Raw genomic sequence first — 23562 nt, 5'->3', positions numbered from 1 at the left:
ACAGAAGCTGAATACAAGGCTCTCTGTTTCGCTGTTTGTGAGTCTGTATTCCTAAAAGGTATATTATCTGATATATCAGTATCTGTAGACTTCGTTGTGATGTATGAGGATAATCAGTCATGTTTACATATTGCACAGAACATAGAAAATAGTAAGAGATTAAAACATCTAGATGTAAAATTTCATTTCAATAGAGAAAAAGTTCAAGAAAAAAGCATAAAGCTAAAATATATCCAAACTCTTGAACAAATCACAGATGTGTTAACAAAGCCCTTGAATTTCAAGATGTTTAATTACTTCGGAAGTAAATCAGGAGTAATAGAATCTTAATTATTTATGCAATGTTTATTTTATTGTGTAAGTAGCATAACATTGAGGCAGGGTGTTAACTACAGTCATATAGACAATGTTATGTACTATAGTATGTAAGTCCATCCTGCACATACATATAGTGTTGTATTGTAAGCCAAGTCAGTCTATAACCAGCTATCTTAGAGTGAAAATTCTTTATAATAAATATCTATATACTTTTAGTACTAATTATTGTATTTTCTTCACCATTAACAAAAACCATAAAGTTAATTTTTTTATACTCATGTTAATGTTTTAATCTAAAACGTCTGAAATCTATTATCGAGTTTATCGATTACTTTGTCCCCAAAAATGTTCGACATTTAGTTGTTATTTTTACACATTTATCTATTTTTTTAAATTCATTCTATGATTGTTTTATTTAAATATATAGATGATAAAAAAGTATGACTCGGAAATTACATCAGCATTGCGTAAAATACTGATTTGTCACTGAAGTAAAGATATGATTTAAGAGTGACATCCATATTACGTATAACCGTGACTTTGCTACTGACATAAATGTATGATTTTAAAATTAAGTCATTATGATATACAATAGTGACTTTATTACTACGTAACAATGTGATGTAGATTTTATGTCAAGCGTACGTAATACATAAGTCATGACTATGACGTCATGCAAGAGTCATGTTTACATCAATATGATGTCAAATTTTTACATCATATTAAAGTCGTGTAGAACGTCAGATTGACATAAAATTTACATAAGATGCCGTGACATTTCTATGACCTACGTATGACGTCAAAATAAGGTCATGTGTTCACTGGGTATTGATTATCAATTAATGACTTTTTTCATAAAAATGAAAAAAATTTTTGTTTCTCAAGTGCTTCATGAGTCAAAATCTTTTTCCTATTTTACACTATAGAAAATTTATCTAAATTACATTTGACTTACTTATATACACTGAGAAATATTTTCGGAGTAAATCTATAAACTAAACTCTTCTTTGAAGAAGAATATCACAGTATATATAGCGATTCCACTTGAATGAGGATTTTCCTTAATGTAAAAGGGATCCAATAAAATTAATATGTTACAACAGATTATATCGAAACACTTGCATTCAAAGTTTTTTCAGTTATAGAAACATGTTTGGCATGATATTTAGTTCATAAATTTAAGACTTTACATTATCTCATAATTACAGATACCAAAATAGCAACTCAAAAACTATCATATTTTTTTTTATTTATTCATTTTTACGTGTTAAATAAAATTAAAGTAGGTTTTATTGTATTCCACATATTTAAATTTATTGTAACCTATCATAAAAAATAACTTTGACGTTTAAAAATTTTATTTTCGTTGACATACGCTAGAAGTAGAAGCATGCGCACTAATTCACATCATCATTTTACCGGAAAGCAATGTGGCACTTTCGACCAAGGTATGATAAAACAATACTTAGAAAGAATTAATAAACTAATTATTCCTTTTCGTACTTGAAAAGTGAAAGCTCAAAATAAACACATGACTTTCCGTGTTTTATTTCTTTCATGTATTTTTTTTTACAACGTGTTCATTAGAGTAATAAAATATTTACAAACTGTATGAATAAATAAAAAGGTAAATAAATGCAATACTGTGGTAAATAATTAATTTATTAAAAAACTTCTAATAAGGAAGAAATCTTTTGAATCACGTGAACTTATTTAAATGTTGGATTAGACTCTGCCTTTTGGGTCACGTCAACTTTGCTTTTACTTGTCTGCGAGTTAGCCGTGTCGATCGCATTTGCTTCATAGACCGACTAAGCTTTTCCACTGAAATAGTGGTTAGCTTTCTCCAATATTCCACAACGTAGAATTTATTATGTTAACTGGTGTCATGATATCTGCCTTCATATGGTGGTGTGAAAGATGGTCAAATCTGGCTATTTCGCCCTAATTCAAGAGTGCACATACTTGAGTTCCAGAAACAGAAACTAGAATACTTGCCATGACGCGAGATTGTAGCTAGTATCAGTGAATCAATAAAATCGCAAGTTCATATACTGACAATGTCATGAAAAGTAAGTTTATTGGAGGGAGTAAATAACTCTCCAGATCATCGAATAGGTTCACCTAATACTAGTTCAGCCAGGGTCACCTGAGGGTCGTGTTGTATAGGTTGTTAATATCATTGAATTTCAATAAAGACTAGAATAACGATAATTTAAGTTCTGGGCCTTGATCCGATGTTATGCGTTTTGGTACTCTGCGGCATGAAATTTAGTGCAGCATTAGTGAATGTGATATCGTTGTTGCGTTTTCATTGGATGATAGAACAACCTCAGGAAATCTCGTGGACTAGCCAGTCATCGTTGAGCACTCATTGAAGCCTTTTGGTATTTTTTAAGACGCTGTTGATAAGAATATGCTCGAATTGTTCACTTAGAGATTTGAAACTGGTGATCGACATTGAAACGTGTTTTTATATTTTAGTTTTTTTGCACTTGATGCACAATTTAGCCCACTCGCGGCAATTTTTATTAATTAACGGCCAGGCGTATCATTCGATAATTATTTTCTGTGATGATTTTCGAATGATATGCCTGTATTTAATTCAAAGATGAGCTAGCGATTGCTGTGAGTTGAACACTATCCTCCTGAGTAGTTTTGGTACGCATGGACATACGGTGCCGACGCATTGTTACAAAACAGTGCATGACCATTATTGATTCACATCATTTTTAAAAGAAATTTAGGTGTTAAATGTGGTACTTTGACACGTGACAATTTGTCACTGACAATACTCTCAGTATGCGATACATATCAAAAATTGGGAGTGAATTGATCAATAAAATCGTGACTTCACAATAATAATTTACTACTGGATGATCAGCAGAATAATCCTGCCATACTACCACGCTTATCTCGCTTGACACCGATATTAAGTGACCATGTGCTTCAGGAGCCATTTGATGGGGTAACTCAACTGATATTCATTGACTTTAGGAGCTCTGTCTGGATAGAAGGTGGATGAATTCCACTCAGGATCTTACGAACGAAAGACCGACGCTTTAACGACTAGACTACAATACTGACAGTGACTACTTAGTTTACTTGTTCTATACGAGATTGAAAGAATACATCACTCTTAAAACAGCAAAATATGATTTTTTAGTTCTGATTGATTCGGCCAAATTAAGCTGTTTCGGCAGTTTTTTGGCCAAACATTTTCACCTGGGTTAAATGCCAGTGTTATATCTGTTATTATATTCGAAGCGTCGTTGAATCTGTCTCATTTCCGATACCTAATCATAAATCTGTCTTATACTTAGATGCTGAAGTAAAATCTGCCGTTGCATCGGAAGCGACTTTGAATCCGTCTCGTCATCCCCTAGTGGATCCGAATAACGATAAAATACCGTGATTTACTGCGAATTTGCCGTAAACTACCGTAAAATACCGTATTTAACGGTAGTTCTTGTGAATACCGTAAATTAAGGTATTTCATAGTAAATTACGGCAATTAACGGCAATTCAGATCTGCTAGAGTCATAACCTAATTATAATATCTGTCATTATAGGTAGATGCTAGTATGAAATCTGTCTTCATATCCGTAGCGGTTGCGAATCTGCTTCGTAATCGATAACGGCAATTATGTATCGGTCACATAATTGCCTCTCTCTCTTTCAATCCGCGTACACCATCTGTTCTATACATCGGTAATTTTGGTTGCTATTCCCAACGACTTACAATATCTGCCTGAGATATTGGCTCAAGATTCCCTCAATCTAAATAGTTTATACTTCTTGTCGGCATAATAAAAAACAGCGATTTCAACACTGTAAGTTAAGTATATTTTAACCGAATATTATATTAACTATGGGAAATTAGTAATTCCATTCTGAGGAAGGTTTTTTTCCTTATCTTGACCAATCCCCTTTTATTCTAATTCTCCGTCCTCATAATACGAAAGTTTGGAACGCTTCACATATAAGGCCCGTAGGTGTGTGGGAACACATACTTCCCTGCTTAAAAGTCCTATTCAAAACAAATTTTACCCTATAAAATTCTTTTAAAATTTAATAACAAAAAGAATAATTAGTTAAATTTTGATTCTTTTTCATTGTTTGCTTATACTTACAATATTCTTATACTTACTCGAGAAATGCTTCGTGGAATCCAAAGAGGCTGCATTGAAAAATTATAAATAATTATAGTCGATTAATGTTAACGTTCAGTAAGAAATAGGTGTGCTACCTAACATATATATTAAAAAACAAAAAAAAACGTATCCGAAATGTAAAATTTGTATTAAAAAGTTCGAAATGAATGGAGATGAATTATAATAACAAAACAATTTTTATTAATAAGAAGGTATTCATTAAATTCGAAATATAATCAACATCAAGTCAGTAGCAGTTAACAATAATTAGAGAACAATAGTTAAGGATTTTAAGTATGAGAAAGTGGCTGAGATGGCAATTTTCACCCATTTTAGCGCTTGATGGCCCCTATGCAGGCATTCATATAGAATTAAATGAGCCGCTGTGCGATGCAGTGACTAATCTCGAGCCACCTGAAAACTTTTTTAGACCATGAATTGCATTTGTTTCACTCGTTTTCGCGCCGACAGATGATGTAGCAACCATTTGATGACAATCGATTCCTAAAAAAAAGTTAGTGCTGGGTCGACCCCTCAAAGGGCCACTTTTGTGTTGTAAGCCACTGTGAGATGCGCGACTCGTCTCGGGCGAGCCAAAAATTTTTTTCAACAGCGAATTGCATTAATTTTACTTATTTTCGTGTCCTCGGAAAGAAATGTTCGTACTGAGTCGACCGCTCAGAGGGCCACTTTTGCGTTGTAAGCCGCCGTGAGGTGCCGTAACTCATCTTGGGCCATCTGAAAACTTTTTCAGACCACGGATTGCATTTATTTCACTTATTTTTACGCCAACGGTTAATGTAGAAATGGTTTAAAGTCAATCTATCTTGGGAAATAAAAGTTCTCGCTGGATTCTTTAAGTTTTTATTTACGACTATCCGAAAAAAATGTTAAAAAAGTTTTTTTTCTATTTTTTTGTAGGTAATATCAGTTAAACTAAAGAACGAATTGCATTACATCATGTGGTCATCAGAAAAGATTATAAAGACGGAGTGTTGGTTTGATTTTAAACACATTTTACTACAGTAGAATCTCCCTAATGTGACTCACCGCAGTGTTACACTCTCTCTAAATTTAATAAGATTCTCTCCCTAATGTAAACAGTCCTGTCTCTTACTACGTTTTTTTCGCGCGACCAATCAAAAAAAAGCTTAGTGGCAGGAAATTTGAATCCTCCCACTTAAACCGATAAGATTAAATCCTAACCTAAGAATGTATTTTTTTTCCGTACATTACGCATTTTTACGGCGCAGACCTGTGCATAAAGATATGAGTATTGGTTTGGTGGGGACGACAGGATTTGTTAACATTACGAAATGGTCCTGGACAGGAATGTTAACATTACGGAGATTTTACTGTACATTATATTATGATTTATCCGGGGAAAAAGACATAAATTATTGTTTTTTAATCTTTTCGTCGTCAATATTTATTGAACCAATAGATCGATTATGATGTTCAATGTTGCAATCAGCACGTTTCAATGAGTTCTAAAGCCGATCAAATTTCCAAGATGTTTGATTGACGATATCTCTTCAACGAATTAGCCGATTAAAATGATTAAGCTTGCAATTGACGCGATTTATCAGGTTGTAAAGCTGATCAGATTTCGAAGTCGATCGTTTGAGTCGTTTCTGTGAAATAATAAAAAAACTAAGAAAAGAATTTTCTTTTTTCCGTAAATCCCGAATATTCTCAACTCTACCTGACCATATGATATGAAATTGTCCAAAAATTTGATGGCCGATAAACTCTTACGATTGCTGCAAAAGCAATTCAAATCAGTTAATTCGTTGAAAAGCTATAAGAAATTTACTCACACACGCGCGCACGTGCACGCACGAGCATCATTTCGAAAATGATCGGTATAGCTTCCTAGGACCTGAAGACGTTGACATCCGTTAAAAACTCGATTTTCGAAATCCAGGATAAAAACAATAACCCAAATTTTGAAAATTTTCATAGCGGGAAGTTAAAAATTCTCTTGAATCGCAAATTTGGTGGCGGCACGTCGTTGGTGCATCGGACGATTACAGCTCAATTTTAAGCATTAAATTACAACTACAAATAAGGAAGGTACAGTTCCGGAAGATTAAACACGTCTGTAGAAAATTTTACGTTTTTTAGCAATCTTTCTTACATTTTTTGCCATTGTTACGGTCTGGCTTTAGTTATATTTAAATAAAAATTTTAGTATTTTCTTTTTAAAGTCTCAAATTATTTATTTGCCATAGTAAGCGAGTAAACGGTTTGAAGCTTCTTAGAGTCGTGAATAAATTAATATTTCGTTACTTTGTTGGCTAAATTATTTCTTTTCACCGCCAACAATGTAACGGAAATCTATGGCGATAAGAGAATCGCCGTGACTCGCGGATAGTCTAAACAGATGACGATGCATGAGGCCCGGGCCACGACAATTCTCTCATTGGAAACCTGAGATGCAACGTTAACATTTAAATGAATGTATGATATCAACAAAGAGCCGTACCAAGTCAGTCGATCGCGAGATCTAAGAGAGCTAAGAACTATGATCGAAATTACGTTAACTTGCCTCATCGTTCGATTCCAAGCAATGAAGCTGTCACTACTACATACGTAGTAGTTATCATTTCAAATCACCTTTACATTGAGGAACGCTGACACTAGCGATCTGATACTCTACCTGAGCGCTGTTACCGGCTATGGGGGTTAATCCTAGCCTCATCCAAATTTTATGCCAAAAAAGAAACGAGGGGGCAAGAAGGCCCAATTACGCTAGATTATTCGAACGATCCAAGAGGATCTAAGTCACTCAATTCACCAACGTATCCGCTTAGAGATCGTTGCCGAGAAAGTCCTTCTCGATCCGATGAAATTAGCCATTCGAAATGAGTTACAAAAGTCGCATATCGTGGCGTCAAAGTCGAGTGAAGTGTCCAACAATCACCATCAACTGCAAGGTCAACCCACGTTTTGGACGGGTATCAGCGGTGGAACGCCGCTACCGACCATTGACGAAAGCCAGCGAGAACCATCTTCAGGGACCATCTCGTTGCACGACCCTCAGAACAGGTGTGATGGTGTGAGAGAGGACCTGTTTTTTTATTATTGTGGGTGATTATTATTAGTATTATTTTTTTTTTTGTTAAATGCTCAGGGGGTTATCCCCGGTAGTCCAACTCTACCGAGGGCCTCACCTGAGCGCAAAATCATTACTGCTGCGATGCTTCATCAACAAGATGATCAGCATGCGCAGCAGGCCAAGTTTCGTTGCCTAAGTAGACGGAGAGATCCGAGTATGACAGCCTTTTGCATCCGCGATAACGAAAACTCAACTTGCGGAGAACAAGTTGGGATTCTAGCCAATGCAGACACAAAAGTCTGTTTCATACCTCCTAGGACGCCAACAATAAGTACGACAAGCTTGACACGATAGCCTGGGTAAAGTTTGCCAATTTCGAACAGGTGATCCTGATATATTTCGTGTTTATGCTCCTCTTTAACCGTGATGTTATACTCAGCCGGAGCTGAAAACTCAATAACATAAATGTTACGAGCGGTTTTATCGAAGAGTACTATATCAGGTTTATTATGGTCGATTTTCCGCGTTGTTGCGAATGACACGTTCCAATAAATATGGCAACGGTCATTCACAACAACGTGTGGAATATCTCCTGGCAGACAAGACAGCACTGGTGTTTTATCGATACCGTGCGTTTGTCTTAGATGGTAATAAGCTACTCACAGAGCAGCATTGTGACGCTGAACATATGCATTTCGTGCCAACACAGGACATGCTGAGAAGAGATGCATAAGCGTCTCAGGATGTTGCTTACAAACCCTACACAAAGTGTCGGGTAGCTGCATCTGGAGCACTTTCGCACGGTATTCGAGAGTGTTGATAACACCATCTTGGCAGGCAAAAATATATCCTTTGGTCTCAGACATCACGCCAGCTGACTTAAGGAAGGAAAACGTCAGCTGTGTGGACAAGCCATGTTCACGCGCGTGTTTAAAGAACACGCTGTGCGTCGACTTGTCCATGTGTGTACTGAGCAGTTTTTGTTGCTCAGCGTTCCTGACGACCGTCTTAAATTCCTCCTTAGGGAGGTCGATAAGAGGGTTTACTCTTCCGAGACCAAGGGATTTTGCTGCGTACATTGTTGCCTTATATAAAAACGCTCCGTTATGCCCATTCTCATGAATATGAACAATTGGCATAAGGAAGTCGTCTTCATCTGCTGTGAAATTGACAATTTCGTACGTTATACCCAAAACTAAACGATCGCGTAGACACTTCAAGCTTTCTAGACCTCTCCCTCCGATGTGCCGGGAAAGGTATAATCTGGTGACTGAGGATTTAGGGTGCATGCTCCGATTTATATTCGTGACTTAGCGTGTCTTGATATCGAGGTCTCTGAGCTCTTTTCAGGCCCATATAAGGAAACCGAAAGAGTACATGAGAACCGGAACAGCAAGCATGTTTGTTGCAGAGACTTTGTTTTTCCCGGAAAGTTCACAACAGATATTGGCAGTAGTGAGATGCAAAACAGCAGAGGGCTCAGAGAATCTCCCTGAAAGACTCCTCGTTTGTACTGCACAACTTCGGATACACGTTTGTCGTTGCCATATTTAATGTGGAACCGTGTTCGCAAAAGTTGCATCGTTCGTTGAATGCACCCCACTGTATTGCGATTGACCTCACGACATTTGAGCAAAAAGAGAATAAGCTCATGAGATGTTGAGTCAAATTCCTTGCGGTAGTCAATCCAGGCCATTGACAGGTTGCGCTGATAGTAGATCGCGTCTTGAATGACGCAACGATCCACTAACAAATTCTCTTTGCAACCTGACAGACCTCTTTTACTGCCACGTTGTTCGTATATCTGCTGCCATACAGGGTCTATCTCCTGCAAAATACGATTATTCAAAATTTTGGTGAAAATCTTATGAACCGCACTGAAACAGGTGATAGGCCTGTAGTTTTTCGGGTCAGACAAGTCTCCTTTCTTTGGGATGAGCACGGTTCACCCTTCTACAAGCCAGCATGGAATTGGTTCATTACCTCTGATGAACGCTGTAAAAATCCGGGCTAGATGACTATGGGTAGAAGTTAGTTTCTTCCACCAAAACAAGTTAATGCCATCCGGACCCGGAGCAGCCCAGTTTTTACCATTATTCAGAGCTGAACGAACTTCTTCCACGCCGACTTCAGGGCTCTCTTCATCAGCATTGTCGTTGCCGTTGTTGACAAAATGCCTCGAAGTCGTTGAGAGCTGGAGTGTCATGATTCACGTTCAATTGATCACCATACAACTCGGACCAGAAAGCTTCTACTCGCTCAATGGATGGGGGATCGCCAGAAACAGATTTTTTAGGCGTCAGAAAGCGTGAAGGACTTAACCGAAACGAAGAGTTATCGGTAAGCCGCTTCAGCTTTTTCCCTAGTGACTTTTTAGCAGTCACTAGAGCCCGCAACCTGTTAAGAAAATATTCTTTGATGTTAAGAAGATTCTCCTTATTCAGCGTGTGATGCTGGTATCGTAATTGAGCCGCAATACGGTGGGCTTTTGGTGCAAACGCTTTACGAGCATTTACAAAGTCAATCACACACTGAATGCGGTAGACATGTTTCCGGAGATCATCAATCTTTAGTGATAGCTGTCCAATGCGCTCTTTCATCTTAGCCTCAGAAGAAGAAGTATTTCTCCTCGCTGGAGGTAAGAGTGAGGAAGCAGCATCGTATACAGCTTGATTGATGGTGAGTAGAGTAGAATCTTCCTGAATCCAGGCAGATAGTTCTTGGTTCTCCGTGTCAAGTAGATGTTTCGGGTAGTGTATCTTCTTCGTGATACATACTTGTCATCTTTCAAAATCATTGTCGGCGTCTTCAGAAGAACGGCGTCTCTCTTGATGTAACTGTGCTGGAAAAGACAGACGATGAGATAATCGTCTGTTCATTAACAGTGATCGCCGTGTTCGCCGGAGATGAGAGAAATAGTCACGAAGTTGTTGTTGTGTTAGATGGCTGTGGTTAGGATGCATATCGCTCCAGAGAGCATGCATCCTCGCCATGTAGCCTCTCCGCTCCGGTTCACTGTTATGGTAGCACATCAAGAGATCAGCTCGTAATTCCTCCGTCCACCTAAATGCAGTCCGTTATTCGCCAAGGTCGTCATTATTCGGAATCTTGGTGCTCCGCCCAGCTAGTTGGTAGCCCTTATCCGAGAAGGGCCAGTTGTGGGGAGCACTTCCTGGTTCAGTATTATCTTGAACTCAGTTAGACTTTACGTTGGAGAGTTAACCCAACGTAAAGTTTGTTGTGCGATTGGTAGGCTAGCAGATGGGAGGCCAGCTTACATTGCCCACGATGCGCTACGGGGTAAATAAGACCTCCGCTGGCCGCACAACATGCACCGTGGGATATTATTATTACTATTATTATTATTATTATTATTATTATTATTATTATTATTATTATTATTATGCTGTTATTATTGCTAATACTAATATTATTATTATTATCATAGCCATTACTACGACTATTGTGACACTATTTCTCTTTTTAATTAACTATGACTATTGTAAACTATTGTGATTCTCTTGCGTTTATTATTATACTATCAATATTATTCCTATGATTGTATTATTATTATTATTACTATTACGTGTGAACGTATGAATGAGCGACTGAGTAAAGTTATTCTCAAGTCCCGAGCAATTTAAAATCAAAGGGAAATGAAAAAAGGCACATTTCGTCTCTGAATGAATCTCTGAAAAGAATTAACAGATTGAAAGAATTGTGAGAGATGACGAAATAAGCGAAATAATATCGTGAAATTTAAAATCCTTCTGAGTCCCGATTGATAAAATCAAAGGGAATTCGAAAAAAATAGTTTTAATAAAATCAAATCGTGAAATGAAAGAAACCGAATGCGTTTAAGAGTTTAGGTAAATACTAAATACTGAGAATTTGGCCGGCCGAGCGAAGTACTCGCGACGGCTGACGAACGAATGAAAAGATAATGAGAGAATGTGGTATCGGGACTTAGTAAGATTTTAATTCTCTCAATATTATATTTCTTTCATTTCATTTTTATTTTATTTCCTTTATAAAAGTTGATCAGGACTCGAGCTATTTCCATTTTAATGCCAAGCTCCTAAAAAAAGTGTTCTGATCAACTTTAAGAGCTCGGCATTAAAATAGAAATATCTAGAAGAGAAAGCAGGACTCAAAAAAAATTTAACAGAGATTTGTAGGAAATAAAACTGCCTACAAGAAAGGTTCCATGACATTTTATGATTAGTCCGATAGTTTCGCCAGAAAAGTAAAAAGATCTCGAAATTTACTCGAACTGGACTTTCAGCTCTAATAACTTTTGAACAGATGGATTTATCAAAAAATTATAATATACTTTTTTTATCGAGCATTTAAGTTCCTATAAAAAAACTGTTTTGAGAATTTCTGAATTCTCATTAGTTGATTTGGTATAAAATTCAGAACCAGCAAAAATAAGTTCTTCGAATTGTATCAAACTTTGACGGCGGATATCTTGTGAATGGTTGAATTTATGCAAAAATCATAAAAGACCTTTTTTGTAGATTAGTAAATTCGAGCAGAGGTTTTTTGTATCTTGATTTTTTTGGAAGTTATGTATTTTTCGTCGTTACTAAATGAAAAATCGAAAATTATCAATAGCCACCTCTAAATATCAATATTAAGAGCTCAAATTTTAACTGCCACCATATTTGAAGATACCCTTTAGATTTTTCAATGTTCATAAAAAAAATAACAATAGACCCCTAATTTGAAACCGACTAGTGTAGGTAGGGGTTCGACGGAGACCATCCGCTCTTGGAGGGGAAACTCGTGTAGGGCTGAGGGGAAGGTTGACCAGATATCTCAAGGTATCCGGGGAGGGATAAAACCGGAATTTCGCCCACGAGATTTTGTGTGTGGATGAGTGTATGCGATGGGAAAGTCGCTGAGCGACCGCGTAATCGTTTTTATTATTAATTATTGCATCATTATTTGTTTGTGAACGTAGTAGAATAGGGCTCTAAGCCAATCACCGTGTAAAAAAAAAATTGTCTAAATAAAGTTTTGTTCTCTTTTGTTTAAAATCCGTGTCTAATTTGAAACCCCTCCAACCCTGGACTTCAGCAAGTAAATCTGAGCAAAGGAATAGTTGTTTCTAATTTGTTTATTGATTAATTCGAGTATTTAATTAAGCCAGTTTTTATTCTTTGTTTTGATGATTACTTTAATAAATTTAATAAACCAATTTTACCCGTTACACGGGTTTTATTTTGAAGCTCCTTCAGAGGCTAGTGGCAGAGACGACTACGCACAAGCAGAGGCGGAGAAGTTACGTAAAAAAAGGATTATTTGGGCCGAATTATGAAGCCCGCAATCTACATTACGGTAAGTAAATGAAATATATTTCATTAAATAAAAGATGATCAACCGCTGATGCACCTGGGATCTACTGACACGCAAATGACGTCAACCTGGCAATTTGAAAATGTTTTTTACCTCACAAGTTGAGAAGCCAGATATAATACCATCTATTTCAGTTCCAAATTAATAATGAATTTTTTATAATTTATTCATGAACACTTTTATTCACTTATAGCTATTGTTTATTATAAATGTAATTTTTTTAATTTACGTGGCACGCTTGAATTTTACAGAATAAATCGAATGAAATCTATAACTTATTTATTTAAAACTTTAAAGTCTCGTTATCAAATTGGGACTTCTTCCCTTCACTACTATGGCATACAGAAAATCGCCGAATGAAAAATGAAAAACTATAAGTATGACTAAAAAATGAATCCTTACGTCATGAGGGGAGAACTCATCCGATTTTCCAGGTGGTCCAGGTGCCCCTTCATTTCCTTTTTCACCTGGGTTTCCATCTCGGCCAGGTTCACCTTTTTGACCCTGTGTTCCCTCTAGACCTGTCATCCCAAGATCGCCTTTATCACCTTTAGAACCTTTGGGTCCAGCTGGTCCTCGCTCTCCAGGTGGTCCTGCAGCGCCCTAAGTATGAATTCATTCAAATTATCTATTAGTAACTTGAAGATATTCATTGCAATCAGTGATGATACAAACAGCTACTGAAGCATAGTGACAACATGTAAAAACCTAAAGAGCCGTTAAGCTTGTCAGTCAGCCTCAAAACTTTTTTCTTAAGGTCCTTGAGCTCGAAAACATTGTTGCAAACACATTTTCAAGGTCTTCACACACACACACACACACACACACACACACACACACACACACACACACACACACACACACACACACACACACACACACACACACTCGGACATCTTCCTGAAAAAAGTCTGAATAGCTTCCTAGGACCTCAAAAACGTCGACATATTATAAAAACTTGATTTTTGAAAATCGGGGTAAAACCAATAACTTCCCGAATTTTTGAGAATTAATAGTTTTATTAGCGGGAGGTTAAAAAAAATCCCAAAAAATGATAAAAAGATCTTGTAGAGAATTTATTCGAGGCTTAACGCTGTCTTCCAATTTACTTTGCAATCATTGGTGTCTGAAATATTAATGATCAAAACCAAAAAGATAATTTTTCGTTTGAAGGCTGATATCTCTGCGACAAGATGTCGTACAAACTTCTTCAAAAAAAACCTCTGGCAAAAGTGACGCTAGAAAAATTTGCTGACGGAGCGATGCATTGGTTTAACTAAAAAAATATTTTTACAGCCCGAAGACTCTTTGAAAAAAAGGAATAAATTTAGAAATTTTTTAGTCTCACGGTATTTCTGATGTTATCGCTACAGCCGTAGATCTGAAAAATTTTTGATCAAAATGCTAAATTTGAATTAATTATCCGGGATTTCTCCCTTTGGTAGCGATAGAAAAATTTAGACGAGCAATTTGGAGGTCGCCGACAATATTAAAGAATACGAGGAAGAGGTATCTTCCTATAATTTATTATTTATGGAGGATCTTTCGAAAAGTAAGAACCCAAAACGTCTCCGAAGAGACTGGTGATCTTGTGTTGAACCCGTTATCTTATGAAAGAATAGAATGTAAATCTTTCACCTACCTTTCGGTGTTTCTTTCTTTCTAGTCACGGCAGGTTAGATCCCTCCAGAACGTTGCAGCTCACTCAGCTTCCTCCTGTAGGATTTGGTTGGATGGGCGCGGCTCGGATAGTAAGATGTAAACTTATGTGCTACTCTCGAATGAAACTCGGAAGGCTGAACTTATGATTTTTGACTTTTTATTACTGATTTAGTTACAATTCACTTGTACACTGAATCGTTTCACAATTTTTAAACAATTGATATTTTTAGAATATTAATTATTCACGGATATTCATATAAGATTTTTATTTTGTGTTTAATGTGTCCTATTATTATTATTATTTCTTTTTTTTTAGTTAAATGCTCAGGGGGTTATCCCCGGTAGTCCGACTCTACCGAGGGCCTCACCTGAGCGCCAAATCATTACTGCTGCGATGCTTCATCAACAAGATGATCAGCATGCGCAGCAGGCCAAGTTTCGTTGCCTTAGGAGACGGAGGGATCCGAGAATAACAGCCTTTTGCATCCGCGATGCCAAAAACTCAACTTGCGGAGAACAAGTTGGGATTTTAGCCAATGCAGACACAAAAGTCTGTTTCATCCCTCCTAGGACGCCAACAATAAGTACGACAAGCTTGACACGGTAGCCTGGGTAGAGTTTGCCAATTTCAAACAGGAGATCCTGATATATTTCGTGTTTGTGCTCTTCTTTAACCGTGATGTTATACTCAGCAGGTGCTGAGAACTCGATAACATAAATGTCACGAGCGGTTTTATCAAAGAGCACAATATCAGGTTTATTGTGATCGATTTTCCGCGTTGTTGCGAATGGCACGTTCCAATAAATACGGCAACGGTCATTCTCAACAACTTGCGGAATATCTCCTGGCAGATAAGGCAGCACTGGTGTTTTATCGATACCGTGAGTATGTCTTAGGTGGTAGTAAAGTACTCGCAGAGCAGCATTGTGACGCTGGACATATGCATTTCTTGCCAGCACAGGACATGCTGACAACAGATGCATAAGCGTCTCAGGATGTTGCTTACACACTCTACACAAAGTGTCGGGTAGCTGCATCTGGAGCACTTTAGCACGGTATTCAAGAGTATTGATAACACCATCTTGGCAGGCAAAAATATATCCTTCGGTCTCAGACATCAGGCCAGCTGACCTGAGGAAGGAAAACGTCAGCTGCTCGGACAAGCCATGTTCACGCACGTGTTTAAAGAACACGCTGTGCATGGACTTGTCCATATGTGTGCTGAGCAGTTTTTGTTGCTCAGCATTGCTGATGACCCTCTTAAATTCCTCCTTAGGGAGTTCGATAAGAGGGTTTACTCTTCCAAGACCGAGGGATTTTGCCGCGTAGATTGCTGCCTTATATAAAAACATTCCCTTATGCCTATTCTCATGACTATGAACAATTTGCATAAGGAAGTCGTTTTCATCTGCAGTGAAATTGACAACCTCGTATGTTATACCCAAAACCAAACGATCGTGTAGACACTCCAAGCTCTGTAAACCTCTCCCTCCGATGTGACGGGAAAGGTATAATCTGGTGATGGAGGATTTAGGGTGCATGCTCCGATTCATATTCATGACTTTGCGTGTCTTGATATCGAGATCTCTGAGTTCTTTTCGGGCCCATTTCAGAACACCGAAAGAGTAGAGGAGTACCGGGACAGCAAGCATGTTTGTTGCAGAGACTTTGTTTTTCCCGGAAAGTTCTGATGACCAGATTTTCCGGAGTCTCCGCACATACTCGCTGCAGAGAGTCGTTTTGATTTTCGAGGCGTCCTGCATAGGACTCCCGTCAATCCCTAGATATTTGTACGACTCTCCGGCGTCAAGATGGTCAATGACGCTCCCATCTACTAACTCGATATCCTCACGCACATCAGAACACTTACCCTCCACCAGATTAACGACCGCGCACTTGTCCAACCCAAAAGCCATGCCAACATCCCGGGTATACTCCCCTACAATATTCAAGGCTGTCTGAAGGTGTTCCTCATCAGAAGCATACACCTTCAGATCATCCATGTAGAGTAAGTGGGTGATCGAATACTTTCGATCATTTGATGGACCCACTGAGTATCCACGGGTGCGGCGTAGCGCAACGGATATTGGCAGCAGTGAGATACAAAACAGCAGAGGGCTCAGAGAATCTCCCTGAAAGACTCCTCGTTTGTACTGTACAGCTTCGGTTACACGTTTGTCGTTGCCACATGAAATGTGGAACCGTGTTCGCCAAAGCTGCATCGTACGCCGAATGCATCCCACTGTATCGCGATTGACCCCAAGGCATTTGAGCAAAAAGAGAATAAGCTCATGAGATGTTGAGTCAAATGCCTTGCGGTAGTCAATCCAGGCCATTGACAGGTTGCGCTGATAGCAGATCGCGTCTTGAATGACACAACGATCCACTAACAGATTCTCTTTGCAACCTGACAGGCCTCTTTTACTGCCACGTTGTTCGTATATCTGCTGCCATACAGGGTCTATCTCCTGCAGAATGCGATTATTCAAGATTTTGGTGAAAATCTTATAAACCGCATTCAAACAGGTGATAGGCCTGTAGTTTTTCGGGTCAGACAAGTCTCCTTTCTTTGGGATGAGCACGGTTCGCCCTTCTACAAGCCAGCATGGAATTGGTTCATTACCTCTGATGAACGCTGTAAAAATCCGGGCCAGATGACTATGGGTAGAAGTTAATTTCTTCCACCAAAATAGGTTAATGCCATCTGGACCCGGAGCAGCCCAGTTCTTACCATTGTTCAGAGCTGAACGAACTTCTTCCACGCTGACTTCGGGGCTCTCTTCATCAGCATTGTCGTTGCGATGTTGTCGACAAAATGCTTCGAAGTCGTTGAGAGCTGGAGTGTCACGATTCACGTTCGGTTGATCACCATACAACTCGGACCAGAAAGCTTCTACTTGCTCGATGGATGGGGAATCGCCAGAAACAGATGTCTTAGGTGTCAGAAAGCGTGAAGGACTTAACCGAAACAAAGAGTTATCGGTAAGCCGCTTCAGCTTTTTCTCTAGTGACTTTTTAGCAGTCACTAGAGCCCGCAACCTGTTAAGGGAACCTTCTTTGATATTAAGAAGATTCTCCTTATTCAGTGTGTGATGCTGATAGCGTAGTCCAGCCGCAATGCGGCGGACTTTGGATGTAAATGCTTTACGTGCATTGACATACTCAATCACACACTGAATGCGGGAGACATGTTTCCGGAGATCATCAATCTTTAGTGACAGCTGCCCAATGCGCCCTCTCATCTTTGCCTCAGGAGAAGAAATATTTCTCCTCGCTGAAGGTAAGAGTGAGGAAGCAGCATCATAGACAGCTTGATTGATGGTGAGCAAAATAGAGTCTTCCTGAATCCGGGCAGATAGTTCTTGGTTTACCGTGTCAAGTAGCTGTTTTGGGTAGTGTATCTTCTTTGAGATACATACTTGTCGCCTTTCAAAATCATTGTCAGCGTCTTCAGAAGAACGGCGTCTCTCTTGATGTAACTGTGCTGGAAAAGACAGACGATGAGATAATCGTCTGTTCATTAACAGTGATCTCCGTGTTCGCCGGAGATGAGAGGCATAGTCTCGGAGATGTTGTTGTGACAGATGGCTGTAGTTAGGATGCATATTGCTCCAGAGAGCATGCATCCTCGCCATGTAGCCTCTCCGCTCCGGTTCACTGTTATTATAGCACATCAAGAGATCGGCTCGTAATTCCTCCGTCCACCTAAATGCAGTCCGTTGTTCGCCAAGGTCGTCATCGTTCGGAATCTCGGTACTCCGCCCAGCTAGTGGGTTGCCCTCATCCGAGAAGGGCAGGTTGTGGGGAGCACTTCCTGGTTCAGTATTGTCTTGAACTCAGTATTACTTTACGTTGGGGAGTTAACCCAACGTAAAGTTTGTTGTGCGATTGGTAGGCCAGCAGATGGGAGGCCAGCCTACATTGCCCACGATGCGCCACGGGGTAAATAAGACCCCCGCTGGCCGCACAACATGCACCGCGGGCGTGTTATTATTATTATTATTATTATTATTATTATTATTATTATTATTATTATTATTATTATTATTATTATTATTATTATTATTATTATTATTATTATTATTATTATTATTATTATTATTATTATTATTATTATTATTATTATTATTATTATTATTATTATTATTATTATTATTATTATTATTATTATTATTATTATTATTATTATTATTATTATTATTATTATTATTATTATTATTATTATTATTATTATTATTATTATTATTATTATTATTATTATTATTATTATTATTATTATTATTATTATTATTATTATTATTATTATTATTATTATTATTATTATTATTATTATTATTATTATTATTATTATTATTATTATTATTATTATTATTATTATTATTATTATTATTATTATTATTATTATTATTATTATTATTATTATTATTATTATTATTATTATTATTATTATTATTATTATTATTATTATTATTATTATTATTATTATTATTATTATTATTATTATTATTATTATTATTATTATTATTATTATTATTATTATTATTATTATTATTATTATTATTATTATTATTATTATTATTATTATTATTATTATTATTATTATTATTATTATTATTATTATTATTATTATTATTATTATTATTATTATTATTATTATTATTATTATTATTATTATTATTATTATTATTATTATTATTATTATTATTATTATTATTATTATTATTATTATTATTATTATTATTATTATTATTATTATTATTATTATTATTATTATTATTATTATTATTATTATTATTATTATTATTATTATTATTATTATTATTATTATTATTATTATTATTATTATTATTATTATTATTATTATTATTATTATTATTATTATTATTATTATTATTATTATTATTATTATTATTATTATTATTATTATTATTATTATTATTATTATTATTATTATTATTATTATTATTATTATTATTATTATTATTATTATTATTATTATTATTATTATTATTATTATTATTATTATTATTATTATTATTATTATTATTATTATTATTATTATTATTATTATTATTATTATTATTATTATTATTATTATTATTATTATTATTATTATTATTATTATTATTATTATTATTATTATTATTATTATTATTATTATTATTATTATTATTATTATTATTATTATTATTATTATTATTATTATTATTATTATTATTATTATTATTATTATTATTATTATTATTATTATTATTATTATTATTATTATTATTATTATTATTATTATTATTATTATTATTATTATTATTATTATTATTATTATTATTATTATTATTATTATTATTATTATTATTATTATTATTATTATTATTATTATTATTATTATTATTATTATTATTATTATTATTATTATTATTATTATTATTATTATTATTATTATTATTATTATTATTATTATTATTATTATTATTATTATTATTATTATTATTATTATTATTATTATTATTATTATTATTATTATTATTATTATTATTATTATTATTATTATTATTATTATTATTATTATTATTATTATTATTATTATTATTATTATTATTATTATTATTATTATTATTATTATTATTATTATTATTATTATTATTATATTATTATTATTATTATTATTATTATTATTATTATTATTATTATTATTATTATTATTATTATTATTATTATTATTATTATTATTATTATTATTATTATTATTATTATTATTATTATTATTATTATTATTATTATTATTATTATTATTATTATTATTATTATTATTATTATTATTATTATTATTATTATTATTATTATTATTATTATTATTATTATTATTATTATTATTATTATTATTATTATTATTATTATTATTATTATTATTATTATTATTATTATTATTATTATTATTATTATTATTATTATTATTATTATTATTATTATTATTATTATTATTATTATTATTATTATTATTATTATTATTATTATTATTATTATTATTATTATTATTATTATTATTATTATTATTATTATTATTATTATTATTATTATTATTATTATTATTATTATTATTATTATTATTATTATTATTATTATTATTATTATTATTATTATTATTATTATTATTATTATTATTATTATTATTATTATTATTATTATTATTATTATTATTATTATTATTATTATTATTATTATTATTATTATTATTATTATTATTATTATTATTATTATTATTATTATTATTATTATTATTATTATTATTATTATTATTATTATTATTATTATTATTATTATTATTATTATTATTATTATTATTATTATTATTATTATTATTATTATTATTATTATTATTATTATTATTATTATTATTATTATTATTATTATTATTATTATTATTATTATTATTATTATTATTATTATTATTATTATTATTATTATTATTATTATTATTATTATTATTATTATTATTATTATTATTATTATTATTATTATTATTATTATTATTATTATTATTATTATTATTATTATTATTATTATTATTATTATTATTATTATTATTATTATTATTATTATTATTATTATTATTATTATTATTATTATTATTATTATTATTATTATTATTATTATTATTATTATTATTATTATTATTATTATTATTATTATTATTATTATTATTATTATTATTATTATTATTATTATTATTATTATTATTATTATTATTATTATTATTATTATTATTATTATTATTATTATTATTATTATTATTATTATTATTATTATTATTATTATTATTATTATTATTATTATTATTATTATTATTATTATTATTATTATTATTATTATTATTATTATTATTATTATTATTATTATTATTATTATTATTATTATTATTATTATTATTATTATTATTATTATTATTATTATTATTATTATTATTATTATTATTATTATTATTATTATTATTATTATTATTATTATTATTATTATTATTATTATTATTATTATTATTATTATTATTATTATTATATTATTATTATTATTATTATTATTATTATTATTATTATTATTATTATTATTATTATTATTATTATTATTATTATTATTATTATTATTATTATTATTATTATTATTATTATTATTATTATTATTATTATTATTATTATTATTATTATTATTATTATTATTATTATTATTATTATTATTATTATTATTATTATTATTATTATTATTATTATTATTATTATTATTATTATTATTATTATTATTATTATTATTATTATTATTATTATTATTATTATTATTATTATTATTATTATTATTATTATTATTATTATTATTATTATTATTATTATTATTATTATTATTATTATTATTATTATTATTATTATTATTATTATTATTATTATTATTATTATTATTATTATTATTATTATTATTATTATTATTATTATTATTATTATTATTATTATTATTATTATTATTATTATTATTATTATTATTATTATTATTATTATTATTATTATTATTATTATTATTATTATTATTATTATTATTATTATTATTATTATTATTATTATTATTATTATTATTATTATTATTATTATTATTATTATTATTATTATTATTATTATTATTATTATTATTATTATTATTATTATTATTATTATTATTATTATTATTATTATTATTATTATTATTATTATTATTATTATTATTATTATTATTATTATTATTATTATTATTATTATTATTATTATTATTATTATTATTATTATTATTATTATTATTATTATTATTATTATTATTATTATTATTATTATTATTATTATTATTATTATTATTATTATTATTATTATTATTATTATTATTATTATTATTATTATTATTATTATTATTATTATTATTATTATTATTATTATTATTATTATTATTATTATTATTATTATTATTATTATTATTATTATTATTATTATTATTATTATTATTATTATTATTATTATTATTATTATTATTATTATTATTATTATTATTATTATTATTATTATTATTATTATTATTATTATTATTATTATTATTATTATTATTATTATTATTATTATTATTATTATTATTATTATTATTATTATTATTATTATTATTATTATTATTATTATTATTATTATTATTATTATTATTATTATTATTATTATTATTATTATTATTATTATTATTATTATTATTATTATTATTATTATTATTATTATTATTATTATTATTATTATTATTATTATTATTATTATTATTATTATTATTATTATTATTATTATTATTATTATTATTATTATTATTATTATTATTATTATTATTATTATTATTATTATTATTATTATTATTATTATTATTATTATTATTATTATTATTATTATTATTATTATTATTATTATTATTATTATTATTATTATTATTATTATTATTATTATTATTATTATTATTATTACTATTACTATTACTATTACTATTACTATTACTATTACTATTACTATTACTATTATTATTATTATTATTATTATTATTATTATTATTATTACTATTACTATTACTATTACTATTACTATTACTATTACTATTACTATTACTATTACTATTACTATTATTATTATTATTATTATTATTATTATTATTATTATTACTATTACTATTACTATTACTATTACTATTACTATTACTATTACTATTACTATTACTATTACTATTACTATTACTATTACTATTACTATTACTATTATTATTATTATTATTATTATTATTATTATTATTATTATTATTACTATTACTATTACTATTACTATTACTATTACTATTACTATTACTATTACTATTACTATTACTATTACTATTACTATTACTATTATTATTATTATTATTATTATTATTATTATTATTATTATTATTATTATTATTATTATTATTATTATTATTATTATTATTATTATTATTATTAT

At 30.7% G+C, this 23562-nt stretch overlaps 1 protein-coding gene across 5 annotated transcripts in view; it reads right to left on the bottom strand.

Annotated features, from left to right (window-relative positions):
- The window catches only part of LOC103568657 (collagen alpha-1(XV) chain), a 493917-nt gene that overhangs the window by 202935 nt on the left and 267420 nt on the right, over nucleotides 1–23562 (bottom strand). For all 5 annotated transcript variants that reach the window (XM_053740819.1, XM_053740818.1, XM_053740817.1 and 2 more), the window contains exon 11: nucleotides 13297–13497. In XM_053740819.1, coding sequence (XP_053596794.1) covers nucleotides 13297–13497 — 201 coding nt within the window. The remainder of the gene's footprint in view (nucleotides 1–13296; nucleotides 13498–23562) is intronic.

Source organism: Microplitis demolitor, chromosome 7 (genome assembly GCF_026212275.2).
Source record: "Microplitis demolitor isolate Queensland-Clemson2020A chromosome 7, iyMicDemo2.1a, whole genome shotgun sequence".
Lineage (NCBI taxonomy): Eukaryota > Metazoa > Arthropoda > Insecta > Hymenoptera > Braconidae > Microplitis > Microplitis demolitor.
The sequence above is the reverse complement of the archived record's forward strand: the minus strand, read 5'-3'. Positions and strand labels throughout refer to the sequence as shown.